General features: G+C 42.7%; 1 protein-coding gene across 2 annotated transcripts in view; it reads right to left on the bottom strand.

The window, feature by feature from the left end:
• Nucleotides 1-12,418, bottom strand: part of ZNFX1 (zinc finger NFX1-type containing 1) — a 173,630-nt gene that overhangs the window by 53,703 nt on the left and 107,509 nt on the right. For both annotated transcript variants that reach the window (XM_068108680.2, XM_068108679.2), the window contains exons 10-11: nucleotides 11,053-11,207; nucleotides 5,617-5,762 (exon numbers count right to left, since the gene is read on the bottom strand). In XM_068108680.2, coding sequence (XP_067964781.1) covers nucleotides 5,617-5,762; nucleotides 11,053-11,207 — 301 coding nt within the window. The remainder of the gene's footprint in view (nucleotides 1-5,616; nucleotides 5,763-11,052; nucleotides 11,208-12,418) is intronic.

Below are 12,418 nucleotides of genomic sequence, written 5' to 3'. Positions count from 1 at the left end.
AAATACAAAGAGAATGGCTGTTCTTGAAGCTTGACATCAGCAGAAATCATGGAGAGGAGTCCAATTTCCTAGGTCTATGGAAGACCATTCTGACAGAAAAGGGCCACAAATACCCTAATATACTTCATCTGGTGCAGATCTGCCTTGTGTGCCCAGTGGCCACATCACATGTAGAGAGGCAGTTCTCAGCAGTGAAGCGTATTCTTGGGGATTGGAGGCTAAAACTGGGGTTGGGTATGCAGGAACACCTTCTGCGCATCAGCACAGAAGGGCCCGACCCCGACGACTTTGATCCTACACGTAGCGTTGCCAGGTGGCATTCTATGAGTGCATTTGGACGTAGGCCTGATACTACACCCCTCTCCCCCAAGGGTGATTGAATTGTAATCATGTATACCTGACTCAAGACTGAGTCAGTATTGAGTAAAGATGATGTCTGATGATGATGATGAAAAAAGTTCAACTCTGTCAAACAAAAGTTAAACTTTGTTACATGGACATGATGACAATGCAGTTCTGACTGAGTTGAGTTGAGTTTTGAGAGAAATCAAATCTGAAACTGTTATTGAGATTCAAATTCTAAAAAGACATTATTAAAAAGTTTAAGTTGATTTACTTGTTCTGTCAAACAAAGGTTAAACTTTGTTACATGGCCATGATGACAATGCAGTTCTGAGTTGAGTTGAGTTTTCTGAAACTGTTTATATTCTAAAAATACATTATTAAAAAGTTTAAATTGATTTACTTGTTCTGTCAGTAACATTTCCCTGCCTGTTTAAGTTACCGACACACTTTACCTTTGTGCCCACAAGAATAATTCTAGATTGCCTTGGTGCCCCCCAAACCCAAAAGAAAATGCCTTGGTGCCCCCCAAACCCAAAAGAAAATGCCTTGGTGCCCCAAAAAAATTGAGGTCATCAAAGGCAAACATTGCTGTGCTCTCCCTACAGAGTAATTCGACCCCTGGAGTTCCCCAAGGCAGTGTTCTGGGCCCTGTGCTTTTTGTGGTCTTCATCAATGATCTCTCTGACTCTCTTGAAAATCCTCTCCATCTCTTTGCTGATGACTCTACTCTCTGTCGCCCCATTCTTCATCCCTCAGATCGGCAGTCTGCAGCCTCCTCACTCTCTGCAGACCTGGACAAAATCACAGACTGGGCAAACAAGTGGAACATGTCTTTCAATCCTGACAAATCTCACACTCTTACAATGTCTCGCCGAAAAGACCGACTGGACAACCCTCCCATCCACTCTCTGAATAATCCTCTCCAAGAAGTTCTGTCACTCAAGCTTTTGGGTCTCACTATCTGCCATGATATTTCCAGGGAAAACCACATTTCAAATCTGGCCTCCAAAGCCAGTCGCCGACTGGGCATCCTCCGTCGTGCGAAGTCCTTCCTTGGCACACCTGAGCTCCTCACTGTCATGGAAATCAATCAGGTCCACGACTTGTCCCAAAGGTTGGTTTAATCACATTTAGATCTTTGGTATCATCCTGTAAAATACAATCATGCAATAGATATCAGGGTCTTGGTATCAATCATATAGAAAGGTCCGGTAACAGAAGGCAAAGCAAGCGAGTCTAGCATATAGGTGCGTACATACCATTCAAGACTACAGCACTATATGTCACAGTAAATGTCTCAGGAGTGGCCCCGCGTCGCGGTTGTCCCAGGTCTTATAGTCGCCCCACAGTGGTTCAGGCGAGTATCACTCCCGGGTTCAGCTTCGGTATTATTTCACTACACTCACCACATACAAGGCTTTCATCCGCAGCTCAATGGAATACTGCTCTCCCCTCTGGGCTGGTGCTCCTGCCTCACACCTAGCTCGTCTTCACGCTGTTGAAACCAAAGCATTCAGAATCATTGGAATCTCCTGCGATGAAGCTAACTCCAAAGGCCTCTCACTCACTCACCGCAGGCAGGTTGGTGGTCTTTCCGTCTTCTACCGACTCCTCTCTGGCCTTGCCCCCCCAGCTCTCTCTGGGCTCTGTCCCGCAAATATTCCTACAGGTCGCACAAGATCTGCCTGCAACCCTCTTATGGTTAAACTGCCAAAATCAAGACTCTCTGCTCACCTTCACTCCTTCATTCCTCTTTTCTCCCGCCTCTGGAACAAACTCCCTCACTCTCTTCAATCCCACTCCACCCTCCAGGTCTTTAAAACAGCTGTTCACCACCATCTCTTACCTTCCCCCATCCAAAACCTTGATCTTTTCTATCCCCGCTAATTTCACCCCAATTCCATTTTTTTGAAATACCAACTTCTGTCCTGGAAGTCCTTGGTGTCCTTGTGTTTTATACTTCTCCCACCCCCCCCCCCCCTTCCCACGCCTCCTCCCCCCAAGCCCTCTCCCTCCCACACGTCTCCCTGCTCTTAAATGTTGTGTGCTCTCAAGTGTTTGTGTGCTTCCCCTTCTCTTGTCTTCCGCTGCCTCTTTTTATATATTTTGTTTGTCTGGTTGATTTATTTGTGAAGTAAATGTCAGCTCTTTCACGAGCCTTGATTCAGTATGCAAAAAATAATAATAAATAAATAAATATATATATATATATACATATATATATATATATATATACATATACATATATATATATATACATATATATATATATATATATATATATATATATATATATATATATATATATATATATATATATATATATATTCAACTACATAACAACGTGACGAGCGCTGTCCGATCTCCTGTGGACCGAAGTCCTAGACCAAAGCATCACCTCCGGCCCGGAGGCCTCAGCCCGGCCACTCTGTCAACAGACAGAGATTTATTCATTGGTCCCCATTGGCTAAACATCAAGCAGAGCTGCCAATCCGGATTTCGGGCTTATTAACCTGTTTTGGGGCCACAGGAAAGGCCTGCCTTTTTTGCTTGTGAAAAAAGGTAAAAAGTCAAACATTTGAACAGCCTTGGACGTGCATCTTGACCCCATGGCCAAGGCACAACGTCAACAAGGCTGTCCCAATAACATTACACATGCACCTCAACCCCAAGGGGGAAGCACATGGTCATTCAAACGCATGCATCATGCCCCCGAAGGGCCACAATGCATGGTCATACAATTGGGACCACTCCTCTTAATAGGAGTAAGACCCCTTAATCCACCAGCAGGGCATTACTCCTGCCAGGTCCGATTTGCATGCAGGTCTACCGCCCCTCGTCAGGACGGCATACTGCAAAAAATCTAACCAATGAGGACCAAAATCGTCTATTAAGTTGATCAAGGCACCTCCTAGCTTTAATGGTGAGCATCAGCCACGAATTATGTCTCACACGGTAAGTACCGCATAACCCGCAAGGAACCAACAGCCTGTCTGCCACACAGACCATCGTTCCCGCCAGTGCAAACCAAAACCAGGGGGTGCGGTTTTGGTCCTCATTGGTTAGATTTTTTGCAGTATGCCGTCCTGACAAGGGTTAATAAGCCCGAAATCCGGATTGGCGGCTCTGCTTGATGTTTAGCCAACGGGGACCAATGAATAAATCTCTGTCTGTTGACAGAGTGGCCGGGCTGAGGCCTCCGGGTCGAAGGTGACGCTTTGGTCTTGGACTTCGGTCCACAGGAGATCGGGACAGCGCTCGTCACGCTGTTATGTCGTTGATTATTATCCCCGCCGATCGCACCTCACCCCCTGGTTTTGGTTTGCACTGGCGGGAACGATTGTCTGTGTGGCAGACAGGCTGTTGGTTCCTTGCGGGTTATGCGGTATTTACCGTGTGAGACATAATTCGTGGCTGGTGCTCACCATTAAAGCTAGGAGGTGCCTTGATCAACTTAATATAATATAATATAATATAATATTATATTATATATATATATATATATATAGTCATACAATATATATATATATATATATATATATATAGTCATACAATATATATATATATATATATATATAGTCATACAATATATATATATATATATATATAGTCATACAATATATATATATATATATATATATATAGTCATACAATATATATATATATATATATATATATAGTCATACAATATATATATATATATATATATATAGTCATACAATATATATATATATATATATATAGTCATACAATATATATATATATATATATATATATATATATATATATATATATATATATATATATATATATATATATATATATATATATATATATATATATATATATATATATAACTATAATTCACCAAATGTCCGTCCATCTGTTCGAAGGTACCGTAAAAACTGCTGAACCGATCGAAACGATATTTTGTGTGGGTAATCCTAGGACCCCTGGGAGTAAAATAGGCTATTTCGTTTTCCCAATTTCAGCTTTAGTCTCCAGCATTCTCAGGTTTGGACTCCCGCATAACATTTGCGTTGGCATAACGTCCATTGTTCTCATTGTGACGATGTTGTTTTCCCGGGTGCTGCACAAACGGCTGCACCGATTGCTGCACAGACTCGATCGGACTCTGTGACCCCGGACAAAGACCTTTTATAAGGACACGGGTTGAATCCCTGCTTGAGAGAATTCTAACCCATTTCAACTGAAGGAAACATGTATCGGGAGTACATACGACATAGCGATTGTGAACACGATTATTGATCACGATTCACGATCACGACCATCACGATCATAGTGTATCGATCACTGTGGGACATTTGGTGAATTATAGTAAGATACTGTTTAGATTTTGATGATTTGCGTGTGATATGATTTAACGGATGTTAAATCCGTCGATCTGCATCTCCATCGATCGCTAACAGATCGCTGTCTCCATCGAGCTTGCCAAGGCCGTAACAGCTATCAGCTCAAAATCCTTTTAACTGTTGATTTGTTACAGTTACACGTATCGGGAATTTGGTACACATATCGGGAGTACATACGACATAGCGATTGTGAACATGATTATCGATCACGATTCACGATCACGATCATAGTGTATCGATCACGATTTGAAACATGATGGAATAATATTTACCGATATGAACAGTGATGTGGCTTTTATTGAAATTCTGAAGATACTGTTTCGAGTTTGATGATTTGCGTGTGATATGATTCAACGGATGTTTATATGAATCGTTTAAAATAAAAAAAACCCTTCAATTTCTGATATTTTGCCATCGCCATATGCAGATTCGCCACGGTCCCACGATCGATGTTTCTATACGTGAACGTACCCGTTTGTTTGTGAACGGGTACGTTTTTCATGGAAGTCCTTCACGAACTTGCTGTCCATGCCTGACGTGCGACTGAAGGTGCTACAGGAATGTGGAATTTATTGGTTTCATGCTTTAGCATTCGCCGTATTCAGCACCTAGCTAGATCATGGAAAATGTGAGAATAAAAAAAATACAAGATATACTTTAAAATGTCCAACACAATGTATGTAGCGATGTAATTACTATGGGTTTATGCAGCAATTGATAATTTTCTGGGTTCGTCTTCACATTCTCCAAATCTAGCTACGAAGCCACATGCACTCACTAAAAGTGCTGATAAGATAAGTCAGTCTAACAAAACTCAGCTAACAAAACTCAGCATGTGTCCCTTAGTGTATAAGTGGGGTGGAGCAACTGCCCATGATCCTCTCGCCTGTTAATGTACCTGTTGATGATCACCGATGAGAATAAGATGCTGGCATGCAGCACTGAGCGTCGTGAGGATGTGAGCCTCCAGCACCTCCGCAGCCTCTTCCACCAACACAATCTTGGGCTGGATCTTCTGCAATGTATGTCGGTACTTTGCTGCTCCTACATTACATGGGAGGAGTGGACACATGGCCATACGGGAGATTTTGGCATGTTCTCTTAGTCCGGACATTGATACTTGGGTCAACACAATTCAACTTCTTCTCCCCACCACAGTATCAATTTTTATATTCAACCACAAATTATAATATACTGGTTATTTTTAGCAGGCTGAGTCGAGGTACGCTAACTTCTGTGGGAAGCAAGGAAAGGCTGACATTTCAGGTGTTAACCCTTCGTCTGAGTAAAAAAAAAAAAAAAAAACACCTTTAGAGGCCATTTTTCCCCGCAAGCGGGGGTTGGCCTTTTTCGGGAACTGTGGTTGTTGTTGTTTTTCGGTCCCCTTTTTGAAGCAATGTTTTACGGCCGGATGCCCTTCCTGACGCCAACCATTTTTGCCGCCTTTAACGACAAGCAGGGAATTACCAGTGAACTGGTACTCAATTAGCCGACCTCGGAAGGATGACAGGCTGAGTCAACCCCCCTGGCGTTAATTCAGCGATCGACCGGGATTCGAACCCAGGATCCTAGGATCCTAAGCCGGCACCCTAGCCACTAGCCCAACACCAGGGACTAACAGGGTATCTCAAAAAGTTATGGATGGATTCGGGTGAAACTTAGTGGACAGGTTAGGTGTGTGGCAAGTACGAATTGATTAAATTTTGGTGAAGATCTGGACATGGAACCGAATACAAGAAGTTTTTAAGTGATAAAGGTACTCAAACTACACCATTGAGGGAGAGGGCCAAAAACGATAGATAGCATGATATCTAAAAACGTTGTGGCTGGATTATGATAAAACTTGGTGGATGAGTTAGTTATGTGACAAGAACAAGCCAAGAACAAGCCAATCAATCAGGCAGACTGGCACGGTCTTCAAGCAGCCATCAATCATCTGGACTGGTCTCCCATCTCTACCGCCTCTGACATAAACTCATCCTGGGAATTCTTCCAAAGTAAACTGCTCTCTCTCATGCACAGATTTATCCCATCTCGTCTTCAGTTGTCGTACCCTTCCTCCCGTCCATGGTACACTGAAGCTTGTGGTGAGGCTGTTGCCATGAAGCAACTTTCCTTCATCATCATCATCATCAATTCGGTTTTATTAGAATAAATGAAAAAAGAAAAAACGTACATGACTGTCGTCCAAGGACTAATAATGTCAAGTTTACAATATAAATAATTTCACAGTTACAAACACATTGTTAAAAAAAAAAAAAAATCAATTATCTATTTGCATTGGTGAATCAATCAAAACAAAGGAAATTCATTTAAAAGGTTGAAATGCTTCGGTCAATATATGAATGTCAATAATTACATTCAAAATATCTAAATATTTGTATTACATAGCCTGCACTGACAACAATGGTATAATATATAACATTACAAAAATTAAATATTCAATCAATTAATCAAACTATTTCAAATTATGCATCTTATTTCAATTATGCAGGAAAAATGGATTTACTTTGTGTCAAATAGCACATGCTGTTAATAAAAATTTTAATCTTTCAAGATTATTACAGAAATTTGGAAAATCAACATTACAAAACAAAATAAATGTATATAAAAAGTTAAAATACATTAATCATGCTCCCCAAATTATGCATTTTATTTCAATAATACAAGAAAAATATATTTACTTTGTATTAAATTACATATACTTTTAATAAAAGTTGAAACCTTTCCAAATTATTGAAGAAATGCAGAAAATCAAAACAAACAGAAAAAAATTTCATTTCAAAGATTAAAATACATTAATCATGTTTCAACTGGACGTTTAACAGTTTCACTGGAGTCTTCACCTCATGGAAGGCTAATCCAACTGAAGGTAATCTCAGTTCCTTTCACAAAGCTCGGAAACAAGTGTGTATCAGGTAGCGTCAGGAGGGTAGCCTCATGAGAGCCAGGAATCAATATCTCTCTACTCTCAAGAATGAACTCTCAAACCAGTCTCCTTCCTCCAAATCCTGGTGGCATCTGGTCAAATTTGTTTCTGGTGTTTGTTCCCCCTCCATCCCCTCCCTTACCTCAAATGGATACACAGTTGACACCGCACGTGAAAAAGCCGAATGCCTCAACTCTGTGTTTGCCTCAAAATCTTGTGTCCCAAACCCATCTCTCTCTGTACCCACCTTACCCAGTCGAACCCAGCTGCTCCTGGACTCTGTGTCCTTCTCTCCTGACAAGGTGGAGAAGTTTCTGTCAAACCTCGACTCTGATTCTGCAACTGGACCAGACGGCATCAGCGCACAGGTCCCAAAATCCTGTTCTGCAGCTCTATCTCACCCCCTCTCTGTTCTCTTCACCCTCTCTTTTGCTCAAGGTCATCTTCCATCTGCTTGGAAATCAGCCAACATCACCGCTTTACACAAAAAAGGTGCAAAAACAGATCCTTGCAACTACAGACCAATCAACCTGCTCCCAATTATCAGCAAAGTCATGGAATCCATCATTGCTTCGGATATCAAATCCTTCCTCTTCTCCAATGGCTTGATCTCTGATCACCATCAATTTGGATTCAGACCAGGTCATTCTACTCTGGACATGCTGCTTCTGCTGTCTCAATAAAGGATGGAGGTCCTTAATGCCAAACAGGAAATCAGAGCTGTCTCCCTCGACATATCACGTGCCTTCGGCACCCCGCTCTGCTCACCAAACTCTCCTCCTATGGTATCCATGGAAATCTCCATGCATGGCTTGCGGACTTCCTCTCTGGTCTTAGTCAACGTGTAGCCCTGAATGGTTTTCTCTCATCTCCCCTTCCTGTTCAGGCTGGAGTTCCCCAAGGCAGTGTTCTGGGCCCCATGCTTTTCCTGGTCTTCATCAATGATCTCTCCGACTCCCTGGAAAATCCTCTCTATCTCTTTGCTGATGACTTCACTCTCTGCCGCTCCATACCTCATCCCTCAGATTGGCAGTCTGCAGCCTCCTCACTCTCTGCAGACTTGGACAAAATCACAGACTGGTCAAACAAGTGGAACATGTCTTTCAATCCTGACAAATCTCACATTCTTACTTTGTCTCTCCGAAAAGACCGACTGGACAACCCTCCCATCTACTTTCTGAACAATCCTCTTCAAGAAGTTCTGTCACTCAAGCTTTTGGGTCTCACTATCTGCCATGATCTTTCCTGGGAAAACCACATTTCCAAGCTGGGCATCCTCTGTCATGTGAAGTCCTTCCTTGGCACACCTGAGCTCCTCACCACATACAAGTTTTCATCCGCAGCTCAATAGAATACTGTTCTCCCCTCTGGGCCGGTGCTCCTGCCTCAGACCTAGCTCGGCTTCACGCTGTTGAAACCAAAGCTTTCAGAATCATTGGAATCTCCCGCGATGAAACCAACTTCAAGGGCCTTTCACTTACTCACCGCAGGCAGGTTGGTGGTCTTTCTGTCTTCTACCGACTCTTCTCCGGCCTTGCTCCCCCAGCTCTGTCTCCCAAATATTCCCAAATAGGTCGCACAAGATCTGCCTGCAACCCTCTTATGGTTAAACTGCCAAAATCAAGACTCTCTATTCACCTTCACTCTTTCATTCCTTTTTTCTCCCGCCTCTGGAACAAACTCCTTCACTCTCTTCAATCCCACTCCTCCCTCCCAAACACTTTTGTCAATTTCAACTTATTTTTCATGAAAATTGTGAGTTATTTGAAAAATGTGCAAGGGTGCCAATATTTTTGGCCACAACTGTAGGAACAGTTACCGTAGCTCTGAAAATCACAGCTGTTATCACAATGTCTTGCTGTTAAGTGATCCTTTGAGCATCGTAATCGGTGCAACTCAATTGCCGATTTATATTTCCATCTGATACCATTTTCCTCCTGAGCTACGAAGCTGTACAAGAAGCAATTGTCACTACAAAGAAATTGCCAGGATCCCAGGTTTGAATCCCATAATCCTGTGTTGTTTTATCGATCGTCTCCTAATGCCACTGTAATTTATATAACATTACATTACACCACACTACACATATAACATTACACGACTAACCCCCGCTCCAGCAGGGAAAATGGCCTTAAAATGCATGTTGTATTACACTGATGTCTCTTAATGTCTTTGTCAAGTATGTGATTTGTGCACAAGCTGCACACAAATAACTTGATATCAATGTTCAAAAATAAAGACTTGACAGGCTCCCAACTTTTTGAGATGTAGAAGTCATATAATGGAGTTTCTGGTAGAAGCTTTTCCATCTGGAAACAAGGCTTGGCCACACCATCCAATTTCCTCCAAAGTGACACATACTGGACTTTTTTTTTATACATGGTCTCGACTCGTGGAAGAGCTAGCACAAGGGCACACCAAGAGGAATTTCTCACAATAAAACTGAGTCTATGGGCCTATCACCTCACTATCGCAGACAGGTCGGTGGTCTCTCTGTCTTCATCCGCCTCATTTTTGGTCTTGCAACCTCTGCCCTCTCCGTGCTCTGTTCCCTGCTTTCCCTCACCCCATGTATCTGCAGAAAGCACGCGGTCTCTCCAGGTCTTCAAGACAGCTGTTCGCCACCATCTCGAGTCATCCCACATCAAAATCCATGATATTTTCTACACCCGTTAAACCACCCTGACCCCTCCCAAACCTCTGCTCAAGTATCCATGCTGTTCATCCCTTGCTTTATCTCCTACCACTCATTTTTATCTGCATCCACTTGTTGTCCGTCTCTATCTACCTTCTCCCTCTGACCTGTCTGACCTACTGTTGGCGTTCCCCCTTTCTCCTGCTATTCCCTTTGCTATGTTGTGTCCTGATCTGTTCTGTGTCCTAGTTCTTCCACGAGCCTAGACTTTGTATAAAAAGAACTAGCTAGCACTTAGTCGCTTGTGGGAGTGGGATAATCATCGGGGATCATGAAAAGTTGCCATGCCTCGACGTACTAGGACAAACCAACTGACGCACCAAGCGACGTCAATGGACGACAGTTATAACTTGTGCCGTGAAAAACAAGGCGGCGATCAATGATTGGTCCTTCTGACGCAAGTCAAAAGTACAGTAACACGTGCCAAAACAACAGTACCCAAAGGTCTCTGCCATTTTATTCAGTGCCTTATTTTTAGAAATACGATTAGAATAGTTTTTAGACTTAATATTGTACAAAGCAGTTTTTTCTGCCATTGTTGAATCAGCTCATCCTCACGTTATTCAGTTCAGACGTTCTACATTTTCCATTTTGACTGACCAATGGCAGCTCTTCTTTCTCTGATTCTCCCATCATGCTCGTTCATTTGAGAAAAATGAAGACATAAAACACAAGCAAATTAAGAAAGATGTGAATGAGGAGTCAGAAACCTGTAGTCGTCATTCCAATAACAGAGGCTTGTCGAAGGATGGTCAAATCCTCCTCCTGTCTCACATCTGCCAGACGGTCTGCTCCTTCTTGATACTCCTGCTCAAATACCTGGATACGCCTTCGGAGAATCACCTCGTATTTCCGTACCCAGAACCTGCAATATGACCCACCGTGAGGAAACATCATCAATGGCAGTATAAACCTACAAATGAAATGTACTTCTGACAGGTTTGAGGAGATTTAACCCATGTTGTTAACCATCACGAGTGAAGGTGATTCGTTGCGTTACAAAAAAATGACAATCTTTGCCGAGAACTATCGGTGTATAATCGATAATATTAAAATGCTCGACAGGGCCAGAGCTTGGAATACGCATACGCTTGCCCCAAATTTGTTGTGCAGAATTATTTTCACACGACGAAGGTCAATGCAACACATCGGTTTGCGCTACTCAACCAGCGAACATTCGAGACCTGAAAGGGCGGATTAAAACAGTTTTGGATAAATTACGGTTGGACCGTGACAAAAAATGGTGTTGGAGTACCGCGAAACGACGCAGACACTGCTTGAAAACCAGAACGTCACGCGGTGGAGTGCATACCTCCGCCAGGCTGGTTTGTTTTGTATTCCACTGACAGGCCGGATGACGGTGCTGACGAGGAGGGGAGTGTCGTTGAAGCTGAAAGGAAAGGTGTATTTTTTTTATTTTTTTTTTATTTTTTTTGTTGTTGTATACAAGATCGAGGCTCGTGAAAGAGCGAACATTAATCACACAGAAAGACAAACAGACACACAAAACAAATAACATCGGGAGTGGTAGACAAGATGGGGAGAGAGGGGGAAGGACACAAACACAACATTTGAGAGCAGGCACGGGGTGGCACAATGCGGGCAAGGGAGTTAACAAGGGGAAGGGGAGATGTATGCTGCATGTGTGAGAAGTGTTATGATTTATGGGAGCGAGACATGGGTAATGAACGTAGAGCAGCAACGAAGGCTGGAAAGGGTGGAAATGCGAATGGTTCGATGGATGTGCGGAGTATCGTTGAGAGAGAGGAAGACAAATGATGAATTGCGAAAGATGATGGGAACAGAGCCTGTGATGGATGCTGTGAAGAGAAACAGGTTGAGATGGTTTGGTCATGTGTTGAGGAAGGATGAAAGTGACTGGTTGAGAAGAATGATGGAAATGAATGTAGAAGGAAGTAGAGGACGGGGAAGACCGAGAAAGACTTGGCTAAAGATGGTCGAAGAAGAAATGCGGGCAAGGGGGTTAACAAGGGGAGATGCAGAAAATAGGAGAAAATGGGGAAGATCGTCATGGGGCCTGGAAGGCTAACCCACACTCTAGCAGGGAAAATGGCC

This window comes from Myxine glutinosa, chromosome 2 (genome assembly GCF_964187855.1).
Source record: "Myxine glutinosa chromosome 2, kmMyxGlut1.1, whole genome shotgun sequence".
Taxonomy (NCBI): Eukaryota; Metazoa; Chordata; class Myxini; order Myxiniformes; family Myxinidae; genus Myxine; species Myxine glutinosa.
Note: the sequence above shows the minus strand (reverse complement) of the source record. Positions and strands in the feature narration are given on the sequence as shown.